The 27,574-nt window shown below is 38.0% G+C and overlaps 1 protein-coding gene across 1 annotated transcript in view; it reads left to right on the top strand.

The window, feature by feature from the left end:
- Positions 1-23,916, top strand: part of LOC126191554 (uncharacterized) — a 63,123-nt gene extending 39,207 nt beyond the window's left edge. Inside the window, exon 3 of the mRNA XM_049932464.1 lies at positions 21,376-23,916. Coding sequence (XP_049788421.1) covers positions 21,376-22,023 — 648 coding nt within the window. The 3' untranslated portion in view covers positions 22,024-23,916. The remainder of the gene's footprint in view (positions 1-21,375) is intronic.
- The last annotated feature ends 3,658 nt before the right edge of the window (positions 23,917-27,574 follow it).

Below are 27,574 nucleotides of genomic sequence, written 5' to 3'. Positions count from 1 at the left end.
TTATGGTGAAGAGAATACTGTATGTGATTGATATTTCATCAGGTTCCTATTAGCAACCATCTCTTCTCACAGATAGGAAAAAATTCAGAACGTAGAGTTGGCCATATTGACAAACATCCCAAACAGTCTTGCCAGTCAGATTTTCGTAATACACTGAAATTGTGCTACATTCGAAAATGAACAATACGGAATTTGTATTTACTTCGTTGGATAATGTATGAAAATGCAGTGGTCGAAACTCGCGGCGGAGAAAATAAGCTCGTCTTCCACTTTTTTTTTAAATTTATTTACTGACGCAGAGGTTTTGGCGCCAGTATTTATCTTTGTGCCTACAACGCATGCCTGCGTAGCGCTACATATATTCGACGGCAGAAGTTAGTTGTGGCGGCACGTACCAACATTTTTCATAACTTCCGCTTGCTTTGCACTCGATTCTAAGCCGCAGGCGGTTTTTTGGATTACGAAAACTGGAAAAAAAGTGCGGCTTAGATTCGAGTAAATACAGTAGCCTTCAGATTCTAAGTCCAGAGCACAGCCAAATCAACATCGAACAGCAGGTCCACCGCAGCATATGTAGCACTTCTGCCACTTTTATTTCTTCATTGATCATTTGTTGTCCTTGGTGTTGATGTACTGCATTGCTACACTGACTGAAAAATATAGGTTTGTAATTCTGACACTGTTGTTGTTGTGGTCTTCGGTCCAGAGACTGATTTGATGCAGCTCTCCATGCTACTCTATCCTGTGCAAGCTTCTTCATCTCCCAGTACCTACTGCAACCTACATCCTTCTGAATCTGTTTAGTGTATTCATCTCTTGGTCTCCCTCTATGATTTTTACCCTCCACGCTGCCCTCCAATACTAAGTTGGTGATCCCTTGATGCCTCAGAATATGCCCTACCAACCGATCCCTTCTTCTAGTCAAGTTGTGCCACAAATTTCTCTTCTTTTCTTGTCTAAACTATTTATCATCCCTTATGTTATAATTTATAATTAATTTATAATTTATATTTATAATATATTTATTATAAATATAATATAATATAATTTATTATTTATATTACTACTGCAGAGACAGGCTCTCTAACCATTAAGAACCTAACATTAATCATTGTTTTATTATTCCATTATTGTTTCATTACCTAATTAATAAATTAATTTAATTATAATATTTAATATAATATATATATATATAATATAATTTATAATTAATTCTGACACTGACTACTGTAAATAATGTAGCTGACAGATGCACAGTTGTGTTTCACAGTACTTTAATTTCACTGTTCCCAAACCCCCCAGTAATACACAGTTATTTGGCCAGTGCATTATTGTTTAACTTTCGATAAGCCTCATTAAGAGTTTGCAGGCAAACCTCCACATACTGCTACAATAGTTTACTATTGAACGTCTATGAGCAGTAAAAACCTAACCACAAATTTCACTGTTTTTGAAGAATAGAAAGGTACGTATGGAGCAGACACTGTCACTGTTTTACACACAGCCTAATTGTGTAACACTTATTACACTGTTAAGCTGATGCATTGTTGTCATTCTAACCAACACAGGTTCCTCGTCTGAAACTCGGCCATGGACTGACTGTCTCGTGACCAAACATTAGGCCCTTATATATCATCACCATAATAGTCACTGAAATTACAAATTGTTTAAAGTGTAATTTACAGAAATTACAATTAAAACTTAACTCATTAAATTAACTAAATACATCAAAAAATTGTTCTTTTTAACAGTTTCTTCTACTACAAGAGTTAAGCTGAATTATTTGTTTAAATCATGAATTTTAGGGAGGCAGATAGAAAACAAGAGGGGAATTAAAAGTATCCCAGCTTGCTTCATCACACATAGCTTTTCCTGGTTGTGAAGTAGAACATAGCATGATGAGAACTGGCTTATGGACGTCAGTAGGGATGTTAAATAAGGATCCATAGTCAATGGAGCTCGTGGCTGGGGTCGCTGTATACTCCAGGTGGCCAATCGCCAAGTGCTGTGGGTGGCCAATCACTGAGGTTTGAAGCACACACCTGAAGTTAGCCTGTGATGCTAGCAGTGAGCCATGCATGGAGAATTGCAGCCAATGATGCATTTCCCAGCTGCATGTAGTAACATGCCACTGCTCGGTTCAGAGTTTTAATAGTCATGGATAGCACACCCCTTCCCCCTTGGGAAAGTGGGGAAGCATCTGCTGCAAATGACTGCCACGTCCATGTAGTACTTCTCTGAGTCCTCAGCATCATTGGTGATTCAGGGCACAGGGGCAGCAGAGCAGGAGGAGCCAGCAGTGTGTCTTCATCTTCATCCAGAATCACTTGTAGCTGGTGACTGGGTGACATCTCATAGTCCAGGAAGGGCAGCCACTGGGGCTGGGTGACATCTAGGGTAATTTGCTCTTGTTGGGGGTGTAGTGTTGGTCAGCTGGCTGTGGGCAAAAGGCATGTACAAAGCTGGCGCTACACTGGCTGTTTGGCTTGGGTTGGTTGGTTGGTTGGTTTGGGGAAGGAGACCAGACAGCGTGGTCATCGGTCTCATCGGATTAGGGAAGGATTGGGAAGGAAGTCGGCCATGCCCTTTCAGAGGAACCATCCCGGTATTTGCCTGGAGCGATTTAGGGAAATCACGGAAAACCTAAATCAGGATGGCCGGACGCGGGATTGAACCGTCGTCCTCCCGAATGCGAGTCCAGTGTCGAACCACTGCGCCACCCCGCTCGGTGGCTTGGGGTAAGATGGAAACTAGAGGACTGGTAATGCTGGTGCAGAGAGGGGGGCAGAAAAAAAGTGTTGGGAAACTCGTCGGATATGAAGTTGATTGGCATGTTGTAGAACTTCTCTGTCCAAAAACTGCACCCTGAAAATCTTCCAGTCCCAGTGCTAGTTGATTGTTCTTGGAATCCAGGCTGGTTGTCAGCCAAATCCTTTCTCCCATACCAAGGTCCCAGGGTGGAACTTTGAAGCAGACAGTGGTGGTGCTGGCCGTGATGTTAGCATTAGCAGGCTCAGGAGGGTCCAGGGCTGCCATCCGTGGAGAAATTCTGTTGGACTTTTGTCTCTGATGGGTGTGGATCTGTAAAAAAAAAAAAAAAAAAGATGTTCGTGATCCATTGGTGGAGAGATCCTGGAGGTGTTTCTTCATCTGAGTTTTGAAAGTGTGGACCATTCTCTCAGCTTCTCCAATATGTTGTGGATGGGAGGGAGGGAGTTGGAATGTGGCAAACGCCATGCTGGGCACAGAAAGGACAAAATTTCTTGCTATGGAATTGTGGACTGTTGTCAGTTATGAGCACTTCCAGCAGACCTTCAATCGCAAAAATTTTTTTCTAAGGCTGTGATGGTGTTGGGGGTTGCATCAGACAATTTAGAGAAATGTGGATTAAGCATCAACCACTGCCAAGAACATGGTGTTAAACATTGGCCTGGCAAAATCAACATGTAACTGCTCTGAAGGGCAAGCACGTGGTGGCCAGGAAGCAAATGGATGGCATGGGACTGCCTGCTGGCTTTGGTAGGATGGACACATTCAGGTGAGTCATCTCCTGTTTCATGCCCGGCCAGTAAGTGAACCTGCAAGCCAAGAGTTTAGTTCAGAACACCACCCAGTGACCTTGGTGCAATGGCTGCAGGACTTGCTGATGTAAAGAAGAAGGAATGACTACTTGGGGGTGTCCATTGTCAGAAATAAGTAGAATTAGTCCATTGATCAACATGAGCTGATGGTAGGCATTAAAGAACTGACAGGATGCTGTGGAAGCCTTGCAAGGCTGTCATTCAGGCCATCGATGAAGTATGTGACTTTGGACTTGTTGGAGTACTTCACCATTACTGGTTGCACCTCCAACCCACATGGCATGCTCAGTTGTGTTGCAGAAGTGAATCTCATACTGGTAGCATACCAAAAATAAAGCCTAGCACGGAAGGCAGTGAGCAGTCCAGTCTGAAATCTTCGCTGCTGGATTGAATAAGGAGATCAGTGGTTAACTGTCTGTGATGATGTGAAACTTGTGCTATAAACAAAACTGTGGAATTTCTTTAATGCAAAGATGATAGCCAGTGTTCTTTTTCTGTATGTGAGTACCTGCATTCCATGTCAGTCAATGTTTTCAATGTATAGGCAACAAGGTGCTCAAAGCTATCCACCTCCCTGTGTGCCAGCACTGCTCCGATGCTTTTATCAGATGCATCCATGGCAATAAGTGTCTGCTTTGTTGGATCAATACATGTGGGGCACAGGGCCATCAACAACTGGGATTTCAAACTGTGGAAGGAATGCTCACAAGTTGGTGTCCAGTGGAAAGGCACCCATTTTCTGCATAACGGTTACAATGGGTGGTTTCTGTTGCTGCTGCAGGTAACAACTTTGGGTAGTGCAATATCTTCCCCAGAAAAGAATGAAGTTGCTTAAGTGTTGTTGGTCTGGCAAGTTTGATTATGGCTTTGATATGTTTATCCACTGAACAAATGCTTGAGCTGGAAATGATGTGACTGAGGTACTCAATCTCCAGCTGGAAAAAACAACATTTTTCTTTTCTGCATTTTAGGCCAGCCTCCTGTAAGACACTGTATTGTTTCAGGTTGCAAAGGTGTTCCTCCATGGTTCTCCCCGTTACAATATTGTTGTCTAAAAAGTTAATGCATCTATCCACTTTGAGTGCTAATTGTTCCAAAAACATTGAAAAATGGTGGGGTACTTGTTGTACCAAACATTAATCATTTCAAATGATAAAGCCCTTGTAGCATGTTAAGTATAAGAAACTGTTGAGATTCTGCATCAAGGGGAAATTGGACGTATGCATCTGCTAGATCTATTTTAGAGAAGAAGTTTCCACCTTTTAATTTTTACAGTATTCTTCTGGCTTAGGAATAGGGTATGTCTAAATCTCTGATTGGGCACTGACACTTATTTCCAAATTGCCTCTTAGACGGGCCCTCCCCAATTGCTTTCACACTATGACTAATGGGGTAGTCCACTGACTAGAAGGAATAGGTTCTAGAACTCCAATTGCAGTTAGGAAATCCAGTTCACCCTTTACTTTGCCTCTTAGAGCTAATGGAACGGTGTGGGCTCAAAGTACAGAGACCATGCATTATGTTTCAGTGCAATGTGCACCTCAAAATCCTTTGAGGTGCCAAGTTCCAGGGTGAATAGGTCCTCATAATCCTGGCAAAGTGTCTCTAGGTCAGAGTATGAAACATCTTTGGATACCAAATCCACAGAATCATCTACTGAAAATCCAAATTTCTTAAAAGAATCCAACCCAAACAAGTTCTCAATGGAATCACTCTTAATGACTAAGAAGGTAAATGGCCATTGGAAGAACAGTGTTGGCAATAGGCCCATCTGTCAGGACAGTCTTCACAACAATGTTTTTCAAAACAAATGGACAAGACAGCAATCGTTTCGATATCCAAGACCGGTTTGAGCAGCTTGGGCAAGGTGGAGGACAGTGTTGGTTAATGCTACAGCATCCTGCCTGTACTGTTGCTACATCCAAATCACCACTAGTGTGGCCATTGGCTGTTGGCTAGTATGTGCTTACACTAATGGTTGCTATGTTGATCCATGACTAGTTTCTTGCCTGCTACTTGGACCACATCGAAGCTTTGTGCTAAGTCCAAAATTTTGTCTAATGATGGGTCTTTAAGTTGAGGTGCATCATGCTGGAAATCCCTGTCGGGAGTATCCCTGTTAATAATGTCCCTGAACATTTCTTCTTCATAGGACTCCTTACTTTTAGGGGTAACAAAATGATGTTTTCACCCTAAACCTTGCAACTCTATGGTCCATTCTCTATGAGTCTGGTTTGGCTGTTTCTTGCATCATTAAAATGCTACCTGGGAGGAAATAACATGGGTATGCTGCTGGTAAAGATCAAGACAAAAACAAAGATTTCGTGAGGTTGGCATCATTTACCTTGAATGCGTGTAAATGCTCCAATAATCTTTATTCATAGGCATCCCAATCCTCTAAACCCTCATCAAAGGAGGAAAAGCTGGCACTTGCTGAGTTGCTTGAGTCTGCAGTAAGCCTTGAAGAAGTGGTTGGAGGGTACCAACTTCTGGTTCCCATCCTGCTAATGAATAAGTTGCAAGAGTAGAGCTTCAAATGTAGAGGGTTGCTGGCTCAGTGCCATTTTTATTGTTTTATAACCAGGGATAACACAATAAACATATCATTGTTCTACGGTTTATTGACACAACACTAATAGAAAATAATTCTGTTACAAAGTACTAAGTTGTAGATAAACACTTTATGGAAATTATATAAATTGATAGTGGTTATACCATTGCCCAGGAAATACAAGTGAAACACATAATATGGCAGGAAATCACAAGTCCATTGTCATACTAAGCCTAGTAAATGTTGAAGTCTAAGTTGCAGCATAGCATTCTGATTATATTGTGGATGGGAGGGAGCACAGCCAAATTAACATTGATCAGCAGAGCTACCACAGCATAGTGCGTCCTAGTTGTGGAGTAGAACATAGCATGATGAAAACAGCTTGTAGACATCAGTAGCAGCATTAAATAGGGCTCCATAGTTAATAGAGCCAGTAGCTGGGTTGCTGTGTATTCTGGGCAGCCAATCACTGAGTGTTATGAGTGGCCAAACGTTATGGTTTCAAGCACACGCAAGCAAAGGCAGCCTGCAATGCTAGCAGTGGGCCATGCATGGAAAAGTGGGGCCAATGATGGATCTCTCAGCTGCACGTAATAATGTACCACTGCTCAGTGCAGAGATTTAATGGTAGTGGATACCACAATACCAATAGTCAGTGAGGCTTTAACTGCCTTGTTATCACTGACTCCATGCTTGTGTTAATTAACTAAATAAAAAAGTTAGGCTTATTTACAGCTAGGAGATGTAAGATGTTACCAACACAAATCAGCTGTCTGACTAGCAGCTCAAGGTAGTTTTTAGATGAGGCATTTAGGACAATAGCACACAGATCATTGACCCTACCACTTACACTAACCATTCAAGTTTCCTTATCAATAGCTAGTATGTTGAAATCGCCCTTATAATATAACATGCTCAGGAAATTAATATGCACTTTCTCGAAGTTTTTTTCAGAAATGTTGCACCGCCATTGCCCTGAGGCAGCTTGAATTGCAATTCCATTTTTAAGCAAATAAAAACAGGTTTGTCAATCTGGATTTTATCAAACTTACCAAATATCGCATACAGAAAGCTAGCTCTCCATTATCTGAGCTAGTGTGGACCCAAGAGAGCACAGATAACAGAAATAATGGACAATACAAAACACAAATCATTACCAGAAACTGATATTTACAGCTTTTCTTTGAAAAAAGATGTACCTATCACACTGAATGCCCACTGTGTTACTTATACATTACTTGCTGGAAACTGACTACTTAGTTATAAAATTACAGTAATGTATTTTGTATCACTTGCTTTTAGTTCACTTTTTGTAAAAATTGTCCACCATTTTGTTTCTATTTTTCATTCAATTTTATCCTATTGTCCAGGGAGTCAAAATATCATTTTAGTCAAAAAAGTTTTGTCCTGTCTACTCTAATAAAAGATCAACACTTTCATTATGTATCAACATGGAGCAAGATTACTGATGGGAATCATGCCAGAAGAAAACCTAAATCATTTTTTGTTTACTGTTGGCTGTAAGTGAGCTGAAAATTAAAAACATTTAGCTTCTAGGGAAAGAGCTAGGCAAAGATGCAGATAAGAAACTGACTGTGGGTCTGTTACAAAGGTAGAGTTCCCACATTCACCTGAAAATTAAATGGGAAACAATGAAAAAGTATTTCAGGGAAGTTTGGTCATGGGATTGCGGCTTTGCATCATCCTTCAATGGTAAAACATGAGTCACATGAATAACAGTGTATTCTAAATAAAAATATTCTTTCTAATAACATTTCATGCTTCATTTTTTAGTGTTTAAAAAAATTTCTGACTGTACTTAGATAATCCCAATCCCAATAATCCTCACATTAAAAATCAGGAGCTTGCTGTACTTTGACTCTCCATTTCCCCTCATTCAGAATCAGACTAACTTGCCGTAAAATAATGTGAAAATACTGCACTATTATGAAACACACTTTCTTCAACTTTTGCAAACACAAACATATCTTAATTTTACATTGACTGTTATAATCCAGTGGAACAGCATGAGATTATATTATCATAAAAATCAGTGTTACCTTTTTTTTTAAAGCTGTGAATGTTGCAGACTGTATTAAGTATTACAGCAATAAACATAAATGAAGTAATGTAATATGGTAACACAATAGTTAAAACTGAATTTGTAAGGAATTTATAAAACTAAGAATAATTATAAAAATGTTTAAATGAAATACAATGAATAAAATAATTCAATTTATAAAGAAACACATGACAGAAGCACAACATAAAACTAAAAATGTCATAATTTTAAATGTTGAATGATAAACTTTACTATATTCATGTCATAAATCACTATCTTGTCCAGTACACATCAAAAGCTTCTTACTTTCATTTGAGAAAAGTATTACTGCTGAACAACTAATATCAGTTCACCTGTTGTACTTCATAATTAAATAATAATAATAATAATAATAATAATAATAATAATAATAATAATAATAATAATAATGGTCGTATGGTGCAATGACCATGTGCAAATCTTTCAATTGGGCCTGACTTCAGCAACTTGTGTGTCCCATGTATGGTTACTTATTTTATTAAGTTGCTTTGCAACATAAAAGTCACTATTATCCTTAAAAACATGTAAGGTACACATGCTGTGCTGTAGGGCTATCTGCACAGTTGTAAATGAAGAGCACACTTCATTTGTCACAGTCACAGTGCAGACACTTTTATTGTTCCAAAATGATCAGTTGCAACAGTCGATGCTTCCATCATCTGATATTATGGAACCTGTCATAAAATTGCAGTGTTACATTACAAGAAGTAAAAGTATAAAAGGCACTCCACATATATACATATCTTGATAGAAACACAGGTAGTAAAATGCACACAGTTGATAAATATAGGAACTTTAGCATCAGAATTTTGAAAAGAAAGTTACCAAAAATTTTATATAGACCTTAATATATGAAACAGGAGTGCATACCAAGTACGATGCTGGGTGTCAACCAGTTTGTCATAACTTCAAACCCAAATGTTCAGAATTGGGCAGTACTGGGAGTCACCACTGTCAATTCTTGATGTACGTGAAAAATGCTAAGTTGCTCCTTTGTTTTATTTATTTATTTTAATTTGCTCCAGTAACTCATTTTAGTACATTGTTTGTACATATGATATAAAGCAAGTCAGGGGTAACATAATTTATAATTATAATAGTTATTAAGTGAGAGTATATAATCAACACAGTCAGTGTGCATAATAATATAATTAACACTGTTTGATAAATTACTTTTTTTATTAGGTTTTTCCAGAAATTCAGAGACAGAGTAGAAGCAATAGTCAAGGAGGAACTGTTTCAACTTGGCTTTGAATGTATTTAATGTTGGCAAGCGTTTTAGTAAGAAGGCATATGGTTATATAACACAACTCCAGTGTGATATGCTCCTCTTTCACATAAGTTTATACCTACTGTTTTTACGTGTATGATAAGCTGCAGCCTAGTTTCATATGAGTGTAAATCATAGTTATGTTTGAAAGTTTAAAAATAAATAAAATGCTGCCTTTTGTGAAGACCACTATTTCATATAAATATATAATAGAGGGAAACATTCCACGTGGGAAAAATATATATAAAAAACAAAGATGCTTTAACTTACCAAACGAGAAAGCGCTGGTATGTTGATAGACACAATAAAATAAAAAACACACACACAAAGATTCAAGCTTTTGCAACCCATGGTTGCTTCATCAGGAAAGAGGAAAAGATGAAAGGATGTGGGTTTTAAGAGAGAGGGTAAGGAGTCATTCCAATCCCGGGAGTGGAAAGCCTCAGGGGGAAAAAGGACAGGTATACACTCACTCACACACACACACACACACACACACACACACACACACACACACACACACACATCCATCCGTACATATACAGACACAGGCAGACATATGTAAATGTAAAGAGGTTGGGCAGAGATGTCAGTCGAGGCGGAAGTACAGAGGCAAAAATGTTGTTGAATGACAGGTCTACATCTACATCTACATTTATACTCCACAAGCCACCCAACGGTGTGTGGCAGAGGGCACTTTACGTGCCACTGTCATTATCTCCCTTTCCTGTTCCAGTCGTGTATGGTTCGCGGGAAGAACGACTGTCTGAAAGCCTCTGTGCGCGCTCTAATCTCTCTAATTTTACATTCGTGATCTCCTCGGGAGGTATAAGTAGGGGGAAGCAATATATTCGATACCTCATCCAGAAACGCACCCTCTCGAAACCTGGTGAGCAAGCTACACCGCGATGCAGAGCGCCTCTCTTGCAGAGTCTGCCACTTGAGTTTGTTAAACATCTCCGTAACGCTATCACGGTTACCAAATAACCCTGTGACGAAACGCGCCGCTCTTCTTTGGATCTTCTCTATCTCCTCCGTCAATCCGATCTGGTACGGATCCCACACTGATGAGCAATACTCAAGTATAGGTCGAACGAGTGTTTTGTAAGCCACCTCCTTTGTTCATGGACTACATTTTCTAAGGACTCTCCCAATGAATCTCAACCTGGTACCCGCCTTACCAACAATTAATTTTATATGATCATTCCACTTCAAATCGTTCCGCAGGCATACTCCCAGATATTTTACAGAAGTAACTGCTACCAGTGTTTGTTCCGCTATCATATAATCATACAATAAAGGATCCTTCTTTCTATGTATTCGCAATACATTACATTTGTCTATGTTAAGGGTCAGTTGCCACTCCCTGCACCAAGTGCCTATCCGCTGCAGATCTTCCTGCATTTCGCTACAATTTTCTAATGCTGCAACTTCTCTGTATACTACAGCATCATCCGCGAAAAGCCGCATGGAACTTCCGACACTATCTACTAGGTCATTTACGTATATTGTGAAAAGCAATGGTCCCATAACACTCCCCTGTGGCACGCCAGAGGTTACTTTAATGTCTGTAGACGTCTCTCCGTTGATAACAACATGCTGTGTTCTGTTTGCTAAAAACTCTTCAATCCAGCCACACAGCTGGTCTGATATTCCGTAGGCTCTTACTTTGTTTATTAGGCGACAGTGCGGAACTGTATCGAACGCCTTCCGGAAGTCAAGAAAAATAGCATCTACCTGGGAGCCTGTATCTAATATTTTCTGGGTCTCATGAACAAATAAAGCGAGTTGGGTTTCACACGATTGCTGTTTCCGGAATCCATGTTGATTGCTACATAGTAGATTCTGAGTTTCCAAAAATGACATGATACTCGAGCAAAACACATGTTCTAAAATTCTACAACAGATCGACGTCAGAGATATAGGTCTATAGTTTTGCGCATCTGCTCGACGACCCTTCTTGAAGACTGGGACTATCTGTGCTCTTTTCCAATCATTTGGAACCTTCTGTTCCTCTAGAGACTTGCGATACACGGCTGTTAGAAGGGGGGCAAGTTCTTTCGCGTACTCTGTGTAGGTGAGGTACGAGGGGCGGCAGCTTGAAATTAGTGGAGGTTGAGGCCTGGTGGGTAACGAGAAGAGAGAATATATTGAAGGGCAAGTTCCCATCTCCGGAGTTCTGATAGGTTGGTGTCAGTGGGAAGTATCCAGACAACCCGGACGGTGTAACACTGTGCCAAGATGTGCTGGCCATACACCATGGCATGTTTAGCCACAGGGTGATCCTCATTACCAACAAACATTGTCTGCCTGTGTCCATTCATGTGAATGGACAGTTTGTTGCTGGTCATTCCCACATAGAAGGCTTCACAGTGTAGGCATGTCAGTTGGTAAATCACGTAGGTGCTTTCACACGTGGCTCTGCCTTTGATCGTGTACAGCTTCCGGGTTACAGGACTGGAGTAGGTAGTGATGGGAGGGTGCATGGGACAGGTTGTACACTGGGGACATTTGCAAGGGTAGGAGCCAGAGGGTAGGGAAGGTGGTTTGGGGATTTCATAGGGATGAACCAAGAGGTTACGAAGGTTAGATGCACGGCGGAAAGACACTTTTGGAGGAGTTGGGAGGATTTCATGAAGGATGGATCTCATTTCAGGGCAGGATTTGAGAAAGTCGTATCCCTGCTGGAGAGCCACATTCAGAGTCTGATCCAGTCCCGGAAAGTATCCTGTCACAAGTGGAGCACTTTTGGGGTTCTGGGTTTGAGGGGATGAGGAAGTGGCTCTAGCTATTTGCTTCTGTACCAGGTTGGGAGGGTAGTTGCGGGATGCGAAAGCTGTTTTCAGGTTATTGGTGTAATGGTTCAGGGATTCAGGCCTGGAGCAGATTCATTTGCCACGAAGACCTAAGCTGTAGGGAAGGGACCGTTTGATATGGAATGGGTGGCAGCTGTCATAATGGAGGTACTGTTGCTTGTTAGTGGGTTTGACGTGGACGGATGTGTGAAGCTGGCCATTGGACAGATGGAGGTCAACGTCAAGGAAAGTGGCATGGGATTTGGAGTAGGACCAGATGAATCTGATGGAGCCAAAGGAGTTGAGGTTGGAGAGGAAATTCTGGAGTTCTTCTTCACTGTGAGTCCAGATCATGAAGATATCATCAATAAATCTGTACCAAACTTTGGGTTGGCAGGCTTGGGTAACCAAGAAGGCTTCCTCTAAGCAACCCTTAAATAGGTCATCCTAACCCACAACTTCTTCACTTTTGAAGGCCAGTCATACCAACAATTAAAGAGAACAGCCATGGGTACCAGAATGGCCCCCTCGTACACCTGGTAGGCCCTACCAGTGAGTCAGCATCTTTAATATGTGGTCAGTTTTTTATTTAGATTGTTAAGGTGTATCTTACATTTTGAATCCTCCTGAACATATATGCCTAAAAATTTTCTATGACTTACATATGATACATTTTTTTCCTACAGTGATGGAAACATGGTTTTCAGGATGGTGGTTTTGTGTGGTGTGAAAGTTAACTGCCACAGTTTTTTTCAGAATTTATGAGCATGTTAGCCCGGAACCACTGTGTTAAACTTTCGACAACTGATATTGTAGTTTCCTGCAGATTTTCCTTGCTGGGTTTTAATCGATATGCTAATGTCAACTGCAAAGGGTACTGTTCCATCATTTACTTTATCAGCCAAGTCATTTACATAAAGCAGAAGTAAGACAGGTCCCAGAACTGACCATTGTGGAATTCCATACTTGAGTGTTTTGTTGTTCCTTTCTGTAACCTGTTCATGATTGTTGAGTTATGATTGGATCCACATTTTAGACTGACTTCTAATTCCATAATTATTTGACTAATGCAAGAGACTGTTATGATCGATAACACAATGGCTTTACTAAGATCACGAAATATTTCACAATTATATTGCTTATCATTTGCTGTTTTTAGTATTTCTTTTAAAAAGGCAAAAATTGCTGAATCAGTTGACTTTCCAGCTGTAAACCTATGTGAGTCATTCATCACAATTAGTTTATTTAAGAAGGTTGTTAATCTTCCAAGGAACATTTTCCCAAAATTTTGCCGAAGTCTGACAAAACTGAAACTGGCCTATAATTAACAGCTTCACATTTGGCAGCCTATTCTGCAGATGTGTCACTTTTGCAGACTTTAGTCACTCTCAAATGATGAATTTACTACATCTGTTAGCAGTTCTACAGTAAATGTTGCATTAGCTTTGATCATAGTATCTGGTTTCTCTTCAGCATCCTTTTTAATATTTATTAGGTAATCTCTTTATAATTGTAGATAGTTCCCTAGATTTGTAGGATACATGAATAACATATTTGCATCAACTCCTTGATCTGACTGTATTCTCTTATTGTCTGGTAGCTTGTCATAATGTGTGTTTATCAACTGCTATGCTATATTTGAAATGTAATGGTTGGAAGCACTAGCAACTTGTCTGGGGTCAGATAGTTTACTGTTTTTCTTATTCAGATCTGTAGTACCGTTATTATCTTACCTTGCACCAATTTCTCTTTTTATAATTAGCCATGTTGCTTTAATTTTATTCCTGGAATCACACATCAGTTAGTCACTTCCTGGTTTTCTTGCCTTTGAAATAACTTGTTTCTTCTTTTGAAATATGTAATAAAATCATGGTTACTATTTTTAGTACTGCCTCCTTTTATTCTGACATGCCATCTTTATCCATTTTGGGCTCCACTTGTTTGTTTATTTGGTCAGAGTTAAATATAATTGTTTTTTTGGGAACATCTATTTCCAAAGTATACTTAAATGTGCCCATAAACTTATCATATTTGTCATTGGTATCATTACAGTTGTATATATCATCCAAATTTTCTCCCTTCAGAAGGAAACAATAGTATTCCACATTTTCTGTATTGAAATCTCTTACAGTGCATCTTATTCCATGGAGTTTCGAGTCTCCTGTGAAATTCTTTATAAGAATTTGAACATATTAATCCCTAAAATATGTGTATCACTTGTGTGTTATGGCATATTTGCATGTATTTATCAAAAATATTGTTTCAGTTACATTGGGGCTTATATTGAATAATTCTTGGGTCTCTAATTGTCAGGTTTATTAGCAGCCTTCCTCTTGAGAGTGGTATAAGTGGTGCAGGTGATGTCCTCCATGATCTGGTTGATGTATTCTAGTCTTTATCTGCTTCTTATGTTCTTCCCTTCTACTGACCCTCCAATGATATTTTTAATGGTATCATCTGGTCTCAACAGTTGGTCAACCCGTGTATCCCTTCTGTATTGGAGCTTTTCTTCCTGCTCTCTCTAATTTGATATCTTGTCTGCTACTGTAGCACCACATCTTGAAAGCTATTATTTGGGGGTTTTCATCCTTCTTGTGAGTGTTCATATTTCACTTCCATACATCAGAACAGTTGAAAGAATATAGTAAACTTATAATATCATCTGTGAATTTATTGGATTTTGAGAAATCATTATTAAAGTCACCAAATATTTATATTTTTCTTGGGAGAGTTAATTTCTTCTGAATGATTCTCCATGTGGTTCTAAAACCCTTTTCTGCCTCCACGTGATGACCTGCACATGCAAATAATAACTGGAATTTGGCTTGGTAATTCAATTATAGTGTGTTCTATTCAGGGTGGTTTTTATACTGTGTACAAATTCTAGGGATTGATTGATGAGAGGATACAGAACGAAAAAGGTCTATGGAACTTATGTCTGGAAATGCATGGTTTTCACATTAGAGACCATTTATTCAATCATATATTGTTAGAGAGACTGCAGTCTAATACACACTGCACCATGTAGCCACAGTTACAGTATGTATGGTTTCCTCCTGGACAGTGGTACTGTTCCTCATATGTCATGCCCAAGCACCCTCTCTTGCCATAGTTGTGTCCAATTCACTTCCCTTTCTGAGTCACCCTGTAGTGGATGTGATACAGTGTTACACAGAATGTTCCTGTATTCAAGTCACAAGCTTGTCGACTTGGTGTTTATTTACAGAAAGGCAAATGTCAATGGGTAGCAGGCAGCAAGGTTGTATCAGGAGACCTATCCCTGCTGGCAACAACCACAGCATTCAATGTTTGCAACAGTGTTTTGCTGTTTGTCTGAGACAGTTGGCCCACCAGTACAGGATAAGCCAGATGACCACCTGGAACATCCTCCATGGCTCTTGTTACTAGTCTTATCAATTACAGTGCTTGCAGGCTTACTAGCAACAGACTTTCCACATTGGGAGCAGTTTTGTCACTGATTTCTTTACCAGGCAACCATGATTCCTGGATTTGTGTCATCCATCCTATTCACAAATGAAGCCACCTTCACCTTTCATAACAGTTGTCAGTGGGATAGTATTCAGAATCCTCATGATATGGTGACATCACATGATCAGCATCAGTGCAGCTGGAATGTGTGGGCCTGGATAACTGATGACTATATTTTGGGACTAGTCTTCTTTCTGCATTACCTAACAGGCAAGAACTATCGGTGTTTCTTGGGTGACTTTGCCTGCCCTGCTGGAAGAAGTGCCATTGATGATTTGAAGGGTTACATGGCTGCTACATGATGGTACTCCAGCCCACTTTGCCACTAACGTCTGAACACATCTTGATAGTGGCTTGCCTGGTCAATGGATTGGAAGAGGGGGTCCAGATGCATTGCCTGCTAGTTCACTGGATCTCAACCCGTGCAATTTCTGATTATGGGGCCATCTTAAAATTATCATGTATGCAGAGCCCATTCCAGATGTGGATACCATGGAGCACTGTATTCTTGCTGCTTTTGACACTGTTCAGATGCGGCCTGGCTGATATGAATGTGTGAGACAGAACATGCTACGGCATGTACATGCATGCAGTGAGGCACGTACTGTAACTGTGGTTGCATGTTACAGTGCATTCTAGACCACAGACTCTGTAACAATTTATGATTATATAAATGGTCTCTAGCGTGGAAACCATGAATTTTTTTGTTCTGTATGCTCTTGTCGATCAGTCCCTACAGTTTGTATATGATGGCAAAAATCACCCTGTATATTCTTCACTAGACACATTATTATATTTAGTTACAATTGTTGGATTCCATATTTTCTCTAAGAAAAAGGATCAAGATCATTTAACACTGTTTTCGTTTGATCAAGTTTATTGAACAGTGATTGAATATTCTCATGGAGCATTTAAAGTTGAGCACAGGGATTTATTATTTTTTGCTTGACCACGTAACTCACTTTTTGTACTAGTGTCTGTAGTAGAAAAGATATCCTGATTATTCTTGTTGTTTGGCTTTTGCCTTGTTTGTATACTAGTTGCGAGACTCTGTAGTTCCTCTGTCAAGCTGTTTCCAATTCCCAGTGTATTACAGTTCTTTTTTCACCTATCTATCCATTAGTGACTGCACTGTTACTGTATGTATTGGTTTGAAATTCAGCTCAGTAGGTGTGGTGTTGTTTCTTCCCTTTTGCTTGTTTGTGCTCACATACTGATGCATAATTACAAACTTGCAGCAAGCTAAAGGTGAAAAATAGGTCTGAATTTTGTCTTAATATTGAAGTAAATGGTCGTAGCTCTGCCATATGTTGCATTGAGAAGTATCCATTTTTTGTTTCTTGATGGTGGCTAGTTTCGGATACGTGTGTCCATCTTCAAACCATCCGTGCTGTAAGTATGAGAAATACAGGCAATAGCCTATGTACAGAATCTGCCTCTGCAGTAATCAAAGTAGTATGTGGCCAACTTAACAGCAGCAAAGTATACCACATAAGATGGACATTAGAGAACATTGTATTTGGGTTTTCCATTTTTGCCATATACATGAAAGAGGCATGCCTATTGCAAATGTGAATCTGTTTACATGGAGACAATGAGCTGTGTATTTTTCTTTCCAGCCATTCAGTGTTGAAATTTGGAGTGTTTCTTTGTACACACATTTACAGCCGTATTGATTTTTCTATCATGAAGTGATTCAGAACTTAATTTTTACATTCAGGCCTTGGGCATCTGATGTAAAAGGTGCTGGATGAATTATTCCATTGATTTTGTGGGTTAGTTCCAGTATGCATTCCAGAGAATCTGTTATGTTCCTATGCAATTCTTCCAGAGGTTTTGCTGTGTCATTTGAGCCATCAATTTCGTGAAAGGTTCTCAGTTGATTTGTCTGTGTTTGTAGTAACTTCCTTGATGGGTGCACCAGGTTGTACAATACTTTGCAGAGTGAAGTGGCTAGCTAATTTGTCCTGTAGCAATTTCCCACAGTTCCTTCATTGACTATCAGTTATGATAAGCATTTTGTCTCTTTGTTTATTTGTTATCAATGCATTACACTTTTGCTTTTCAAAGTCAAGATCACCACACATATTATGTAGCACTTCAAACCAGTTGTGTGTTGCACCTTGCTGGCCAATGTCTTTAATAGAAGTTATTTTAGGACTAACCACTCATGTGTTTTCACTTGTATCATAACTCAGATTTTTCACTAAAGCTTGTTCATAATGGCTTTGGGTTACATAATAAGTGCAAGTCTCCTTATAAGTTTTGGGTAAGTCAGTTCACAGGCTGGAGGAAGGCAGTACCTCCAGTAGCATCAAGTCTAGTAAACCACTGTTGTGTTCAAATGACCTTCGTGTTGAGGACAGCTCTGCACAAACAGAGATGAGCAATCCCAAATTCAGAGCTCCATGTCCCTGAAAGATGCTCATGCTTCACTGTCAGTTATTAGCTGTGCACAGATTTTTAAAGGGGGGTGTTGATGAAAACCATACACTACTTCAAAAATGCACCAAATACACAGTTTTGGAGATATGGCAATGAAATTTTGTACCATTCTTTACATGAAAGTAACACATTTACATATAAAATCCTTTGATTATATATATTCAACTTTTTAAAATGAAATTTGAAGTTTTATTTTCAAAAACTAATGTATATGTTCCTTTTTCTCAGAAATTATTCAAGAGATTTCTACAAAAATTTCTCTGTTTCATCTCTTTATTTGTTGTAAGCTTCTCTCATGATGTTTCTGGAACAGGTCAAATAGGAGAATTTTCATAATTCTTTTAATTCTAATTCCACAAGTACAATTTTAAATTCATGCAAAATTCCAAGCACTTTGCCCCATATCTCAGCTTGCAATCAGAATTTCAAAATTTGCTCTTGAGACAACGTTTATTAAGTTTACAGAAATATGTGTACTAAATTTCATAATTCTAGCATTCATATAATCTGAGGAAAATGTACATAAACTTTAAAAAACAAACTTTTCAGGAAACACAATTTAAAGTTCAACCTAACTTTTTTCCTTATGTCACTTCTTCAGAAGGCACCACATGTGTACTCTGGGTTGTCTTTCTCTTCATGGCTTCTCTTCTGGTTTCTTGTTGTCTGTCTTCTTTCCTTTACCAGGTATTCAACTGACTTTTCACCTGAAGAGACGCACTGTAAATCTATTTTTCTTAGGATGTCTTGAGTAAAATTTCCTATCTTGAAGCCCATACCTTAATCCTCCCAACATTCCCAACATTAAATACAATAACTGCATCATAAGTTGCAATTCTGACAACTGTAGCTGATGCAAATGTGTTTTTAGGGCATCGTTTCCATATGAGCGAATTTAGAGACTCATTTGGATTTTGGGTTTTGCCATGAACACACTTTTTGAGAAGTACAGGATTGGCCAGAAACCTGTAAGTGGGCTTGACAAGCTCCTGGATACAATTTGGAAGCCTCTCCTTGTGAATGTAGGGATTGTTATCCCTCTGAGCTTATACATATTTATATCAGCTAATGTGGCACAGACTATGAATAGGGTGTTCATCTGTTAGCAACATGTGGAAATATATAGCCCATACTGCATTTTTCATGTCATTTACACTGGATAGGTTCTGTCTGATAGCCTTGCCATAATACACTTGAAGAGAGTCTATCATCTTCTTTGTGAGTCTGGTGTGTCCGCCAATGCCCTTTCCATCTTCCAACTTTTTGCCCTTCATGTCACTGACAAGTTTCCTCAATCTTGAGCCCATTCTCTTCTGGATGTGACCTATGCATTCAAGTTTCTCAGTTGAAAGCTCTCCATAAGGTTTGCTCTCATTCACAGACTTGAATGCTCTGGAGTCACCATCCCCAAGATATTTCACATATCTGACACAACGTTCCTTGACAGATCTCTTAAAAATAATTTGCATACCAGCTCCTGCCATTCCACTACTAGAACCAGAAAATGTTTTGCTGCAGTTATGTCCTTTTACATCTTCTTCACATTCTCCACTAAGTGCACAGTTATGGCAGAATCTGCTCATAACTTGAACATCTAGTACCTCCCCTGTGTCAATACTTACGACACTTGACACACCATATAAAGACGTATGCCCTCTTTTCATGAATGTACCATCACGACACAACAAGATCCATTCTAACATGACCAGAATCGTTCTCATCTAATGAGTCATTGTTTGAAATAGCTTCTACTGTAGCTGCTATCATACTGTCCTCACAGACATCAGAAATTATGTTTTCACACAGTTTATTTGTGTAAATTTCCGGCATGGTGCTGGCATATTCATTATTCCGCACAATAAAATTCCCCCTTCTCTCCCAACTCCAATGCACCTCAATCCATAGGTAAACCTCATATTAGCTTCATAGTACCAGTTTTTACATTTAGAAGTTTTGAATTAGCTATCACCATCACATTTTTTGCATACAATATGCAGATTGGCTGCCAAGCCTACTCCCTTACAATCATCTATAATCTGAATGTTATCACTACCACATGTCTTACAAACATAAGAAAATTTCAATGCTGCAGTCAATAATTCAAGGTCAATTAATGTAAATCCAGTGTACCGAGATTCATCACTGTAGTATGCACCATTCACCTCACCAATTTTTCGCTTGGAGCTGCTAGGAGACGAGTTCACATTTTCAGCAGGTGTTCTTACTTCGGATGTAGCCTCATTGCTGGTTTGTCATTGTTTCTCACATCTTCCATTCACTAACTTATTCAAATGCAGTTTATCCAGTTTTTTTATACACTCTTTGTGATCATGGCAAAACTGAATGAAGAAAGAATTGAACACTTCTATAAATCTCCATCAGTATCACAAGGCAAAAAAAGGATTGCTTAGTCATAAACAATGCAGCTAATTTTTTATTGTTTATAAGATACAGAACAGAGTCAAAGATGATCTATAAAACGAAAGAGTATGTATCATGGCCTTCTAGATGTATCCCGCACACGCTTGGTTGAAAGTAGTACACAGAATCGTTGTTCACTGAGCCGGTATTGAAGTGCTGCTTCAAAACATGGGCGTGGCAGGGAGGCCATGTCGCTTTTTTAATTAATTTTCAGGCACTTCGGATGTGATTTCAACATTGAAACTTTGGGAACTTATAGTCCATGAGTTGTACTAACAAATAAAAAATAAATCGAAAATTGACATTTTTGGTTAATTTCATCAACGTCCCTCCTTAATATCCTCCTTGGCAAAATAAACATGCTAACTTTGTTTACTATATTGCCCTCAAGGATTTGCCTAACAAAATAGGAAGATAAACATATGCAAAATATATAAGCAGATTTTCTCACAGCCAAGAAAATATTGTTTTTTGAGATAATGGGGAATATTGTAACAGAGATTAATGAGTTTTACCAGGAGCATTAAATATCTATGCAATACTATGTCTTAACTACAATTCATGTTCTGGAATAAATGTATGTGCACAAAATAATTAAAGATAGTGTTCATAAATAGCATATCTTAACAGACACTGCAAATGATCCATTTATGGATATCAATGAATTCTTGTGCTTTAAGATGTTATGACTTATTAACTTCACAATTAATTTTATATTTCAGGTTGTTATTGAAAATTCGCATATCAAAGATATTCGACTACATGCATTTAATGTTGAAGCTGAAACATTCATAATGGTAAATAATTCAGGATTCAGATCAGTAATGCCTGGAGGATTCATCATTTCTGCACATCACATTGAAATAAGTAGAAATAGATTTGGTTATTTAATGACTAGGTCATTAGAAAACATAAGATCAAATTTATTGTCACATTCTACCAACCCCATTTACATTTTTAAGCAGAATTACATTGAATCTGCAGATGTAGGATCCCTTCACTGTAATGTTTCTTCCTATACTGAACATAATGGTATAATATACATATCAGATAATAAATTTGTCTGTTCATGTATTCATTTAAGTTGGATCACACAGATTGCAGATTCAGAACCAGAACTTGCTCAGTTTTACAAAACACTATTGGAAAATGCTAAAAATAATACTTGCTCTATAGGTCTGTGCACTTTCCCCCTCAGTTCATTGCGGAAAATGATAAACACAGAATATCAGTGTGTTGCAAACATTACTTATGATGAAATATGTAATCTTTATGCCATTTTTTCTATTTCTAGAAGCTCTTCCCAACAGGCCAACTTTCTTGCTGTTTTACTATTGGTTATAGCAGAAATAATAGTCACATCACAATAAACTTGTATGCATTATTCTGACTGTTCTTGTTGTAAATTTTAAAAGTGGAAAAGAAAAGTAGCATATAATTTCTTGGTCAGAATATACTTGATATATAAATGAAGAATGTACACAATGCTTTCCCTGTCAATCAAACATAAAACTACCCAGAAGCTAAAAGGTAACTAAGAGACATTCCATAAATTTGACAAAAAGATGTAACTGCAACAAAAGTAAAACATATTAATGAGTACTGGCACTGCAGGATGTAAACGCCTGAATTTCAAAAAGTTAGTTTTAATTTGATAGGAAAATTGTGACCTTCAGGGCTGTGAATGTATTAAACTGAAGTTTACAAGGGAAGTTTGTTGACCAGACTGAAAACCAAACTTGTGAAGTAGAGGACACGAGTTTAGCTATTCAACCACATCTCGATTCACTGACTTTCGGATATCATATAATCTACAAAAAGATCTGCTCTCTCTCTCTCTCTCTCTCTCTCTCTCTCTCTCTCTCTCTCTCTCTCTCTGCAAGATATTTTGTGTTTTTTTGTTAGAATGACATATTGTTATCAGTTTTCAAGAAAGCCCTCGAAGATTTTGTTGTAACTATCATAGACAGATTTTTATTCAACACAAGAATATGAATAGAGAAGTACACATTTGGAACTCAAAGCTGCAAAGTTACAATACTGAGAATTGTGTGACATTGCATGACTTGAGGAAACTCCAGAGAGACAGCAGAATCTACTGACAGCACACATAGGATCTTATATAACAGTCTACAGCAAGTGCCCAATTACAGTCAAGGTCACAATGGATGGATTCTGCTGGTGGCACAGTAATACTAATGTAAGGCAGTACCACAGATGCAATAAAGTTGAATGACTGTGCTGCAGCCTTTATGCAATGGGGACATGGCCCATACAAGTTAGCACGAATTAATAAACTGGCAGTTCCGATATGTATTCTGTGGTGGTACCTTACATGGCATGCTTCTTTGAGCAACACAAGTGTGCTACTGAGACAGATATCCATAGATGAAATAGCTACATATGGTTGAAAGTGCCAGTCCTCTGAAGCAGTGAAGGAAGGATGACTGGAGCTCATATACCATCTTCAGGGTCCACCATGAAGTCTTGTGACGGTGCTCACTGCAGAAGATATGTCTCATTGTCTGGCAGCACCATCCAACCTGTTCGGCTAGGGTTGGAACTGAGGGCATTCGAGTCAATGCTGGCTGGCCATGGTATATCATTGGTGCCCAGCAGCATATTCATTTTTGCAGAAATTCTCCACAGTCACAGCCAAGTCATAAACAGTGGCAGAGGGGTGATCCGAAGGTCATGATTTAATAACCCCACTGTTATGAAGTTCTGAGTTGCCCATGGGCATAATGACTTTACCCAAGGCACTGTGTACCACCAGAAGTGAAACAGTTGCTGCAGATGTACTTGCTAGACAAGACAGCAGTGATGGTGGAAGTGGCTACACAGATGTAGCTGGTTGATTTGAAGTCAAAAAGTGCCACGATTGGTGGCTATTGTTTACAAGGATGTGAGGTCACCATACACACATTCACTATGCTGTCAGTTATACTAGGCACTTACCAAAACAACCACATCCAAATAAGAGCACCTTTATGGAAATGAGGGGATCATTTTGAACACGTGTGGGAAGCAGGCAGCTGAAGAAGTGAGAATAGTCCAGAATTATCTAGTGTGGAATAATTCTACAGAGATTTTGCCATTCATACGTGAAGGCTCATATCAAAGCATTATGCTCCTGAATGTATGTGTAGTTTTGCGTGGTAAAAAATCAGTAGTTGACATTAAGTAATAATCTGCTTTTATCAAACATGTCAGTATATCAGTTTGTTTCCAAAGAGAGATAATTTGTTCAGGTATAAATTCAAAAGATCTTTAAAAGAATAGCGGGGGAGGGGGGTGGGGGGTGGGGGCAGCACAGCTTCCATCTCTTTTCAACAGTATGTTCCCTCAAAAATTGCATAAAATTTTACAGTGCTGTTTAGTGCATTACCATGAAAACCAGAAATGTTAAACAGCTGCATTACAGTAACCTGGATTAATGTCAGAGTTTTAAATTGTTTACTCGAATAAACTTAAATTAGTTTTTTAACTTTTAAATATTTCTGATCACTCATCACTTTTCAGGTAATTTAATGTAATACTTTTCACTGGTATATAATTTATATCAACTTTCTTTTCAGTAATAATCAAAATATTCAGTCTTAAATCTCCATTCATCATATATAGTCTGAATTAATATATTGTCTAAATTGCTATCGTATTTAGACTTCAATTTTGATGTCTTTTATCAGTGATTTATGAATTCTGTTTCAAATATACAAGGTTAAATAATTTCAGGAAAATGTCACAAATAAAAATTCATCAAACAACTCCTTATTGGTTTTCAAAACTTCCATTATAAAAATATGTTGCTTTATTAACAAGCATGTGAAAGCAAATGAGACTGAAAATGAACTGATACAAGATTACATTAACACTAATATCTTCTTGTCTTTTCTTTTTTTCCAATTACAATAATCATCAGCAGTATTCCTAACACAGCCGAACACATCTACTGTGAGGAGTGGCTGTTGGGTAAAAAATAACTCAGTTCAGCATCTCTAAACCTGCAGACCATACTAGACAATCCATGAGCTTTTACCATGGTTCCACATTGAACACTTAACAAATAAAAAACACAAACATCCAGTAGTATTTAGACAATGACACTTATTAATCTAACAAAATTAATTGCCATGCATTGAAATAAGTAGCATGACGTACTTAACCACGTACAATGATGGCAGTCTGCTCTTTAGTGGTACAGCTCCAAATGTTGAAACACGACACACATACTCGTAAAGTCCAGTTAATGCCTGTCTTATAATTTCCCTAGCTACATTTGTCATGTGACATTCAAATATGCATGTTAGATTTTCCACTTTCCCCTTACTCTAGGAGTAGATTAAGGAGGAAATCAATTATGGATGCTATTATTGGTGGTAAAAAATTGAAAATTATTGCTAGATAAACTGTTGGCCATTATCAGAGAAACATGTGGAAACATTATTCCAAAGAATTTGGTAAGTGCCTTCAATATCTCCTGTTATGTTTGTGCATTTATAAACAATGCTCAGATAATTAGAAAGAGCAGGGACTGTAATCAACTGCATCAACTTTAAGAATGGATTCAAAAAATTATATGAATTGGCTGCCACAGATGCATGGGATCGGCCATAATGCGAAAGAGGTAATCAATGATATATCACTTTTGCTATGTTCTGTGACAGTCAGTATCTTACTGTTATTGGTGTCATAGTTTGCCTCTGAGTTTCAGTTGTGTACTACTGTTTTCATAGCCATTGTGTTCAATAAACATCTGCCTACTTCAGATAGAACAATCTTTTCATGTCATGTCTTGTCAATTTTACATTTCATTAACAAGTCTGGGAATGTGTCTGATTCCTGTTATATTTTTTTGTATCTATACTGCTTTCATGTTAATAAGAAAGAATGACACTCTTCTATATTGTGTCATTTTCCTTACCTTTTTTCATTCTGTCTGTTGTCTTTTTTTTCTTTTTTTTCCTCTCTCTCTCTCTCTCTCTCTCTCTCTCTCTCTCTCTCTCTCTCTCTCTCTCTCTCAGTCAGCACCTCACCGGTGATAATTCTTTGATCAAAGATGTTGTTTCAAGCACTTATAATAACTGTCTCTGACTACTTTACATAACTGGTACTTTTGGGCATGTGTTCAATTCATTGTATTTCAAACTTCCTGTGTACCTTTTAGAGAGTAGTCACAGACTACATAGACTTAATAAGAACTTTAAGAAACACATTCCTTCTCTTTCTCGCATTTTAACATTATGTAAAGTGATGGATGATGATCAACCATTTTGAAATTTTACTATGTTTCACAAAATATGATCATTTGCAAGTATCTTACTGTTATATTTTATAATATACAGTTACATTTGTGTTAAGTGCTTCAAATAAAGGAGCAGATCATTATGTTAGTTTGTTGCATTGAACATTCACTGTATTTTTAACAGTGTAGTCATTGGTTTAGTCTCTGTGGCCAATGGTAACCTTATAACCCTTATGATTTTAATAGTCATGGGCAGAATTATTGACTATTTTCACAGACTACATACACTATTATATACTTTGCCTCAGTTAATAATTCATTGAGAGATTATTTCCCCATTTTACAATAAAACAATTGCTACTGCAGTCTCAGGTAGGGAAGTGAACTGTGCCCAGGAAAATGTACCAAACAAGGTGAAATAGGGGTAAGATACTGGACTTGCACTAGTGCAGTTCAAATCCTTGTTTAGTTAACCAGATTCAGGTTTTCCACAGTTTCCGTGAACTGCTTAAGGCAAAGCATGATCAATTTCTTTCCCCCTTTTTTTATGATCCAAACCTTTGCTTTATCTTAATGACGTCACTGTTAAACCTTAATCTTCCTTTTCTTTTGTTATCTACAAAAAGTATTGTTTTCTTCAGTGTGTGCTTCTGAGTGTTCTGCTAAGTTATTCTTTCCATTTTATGTACACCATTAATCAATCACGCGAAAAAGCCTGAAAAATCATATTAAAGTTATACCAACGTCATTAAAATTAGTTTTCATGCATGCTATTGTCTTTGGTGGTGTTACTTGTGTGACGATAGTTTTAGAAGAATATTCGTGTTTTGTCTCTTGCTATTTTTAACATTACCATTCTCAAACACTGTCCAATTTGATATCCTAGTCCATAGCACAAATACGGTAACACTTTCTTCAAAAGATCTGATTACTTAATTTTCCTGTTATGCTTTTGTTCCTTGCATACATAAGAATGATAATGTGCAACCAAACCTGGAATAATTCCATGAAGAACCAAGTATTTCACTTATATTTTCAGCAGAAACAAAGAGCATTTATAGGTTGAACAGTGTGTCATGCACCAGGCAGACGTGGATGTCAATTGCACATGTAGTTAATTTGATATTGTAAAAATTTAAAATTTATGAAAGGCAGTTTCTCAACTTGGGTACTCTCTATCAGCTATTTTCTGTTTTACTCATGTAGCAAAGAAATGTTGATCCTAATATTAACACTAAAAACATATTTTTTACTGCTTGTAATTTCTAATGTGTTTCACAGTTCCTCAGATGAAATGTCAGATACAGTCAATCAGACTTCATCAAAAACAGTTTTTAGAACCAATGAACTGATTTCAATACTAATTTAATCTTTGTTGTTAAATGATTTCTACTTAATGTAATATTTAAGAATTAAAACTTGAACTGGAAATTGTGTTATATTTTTCTGTGTGTTCAGAATAAAGAAATCTGAACTGCAGATATGATGGCAGCTATTAAGATAACTTGCGCAAAGACCAAAAGACCTGTAATCTAATTCAGCCAGTTTTTGGTTTTATATTTCATTGTATTGGTGCATGATAACAGTATAAAATTCTTATGAATGTAACAGATGAAATAAAGATGTGCAAAATATGAAAATGAAGGTCTTTCTTTGCAAATCTTAATCTTGAAATT

This window comes from Schistocerca cancellata, chromosome 6 (genome assembly GCF_023864275.1).
Source record: "Schistocerca cancellata isolate TAMUIC-IGC-003103 chromosome 6, iqSchCanc2.1, whole genome shotgun sequence".
Lineage (NCBI taxonomy): Eukaryota > Metazoa > Arthropoda > Insecta > Orthoptera > Acrididae > Schistocerca > Schistocerca cancellata.
The sequence above is the reverse complement of the archived record's forward strand: the minus strand, read 5'-3'. Positions and strand labels throughout refer to the sequence as shown.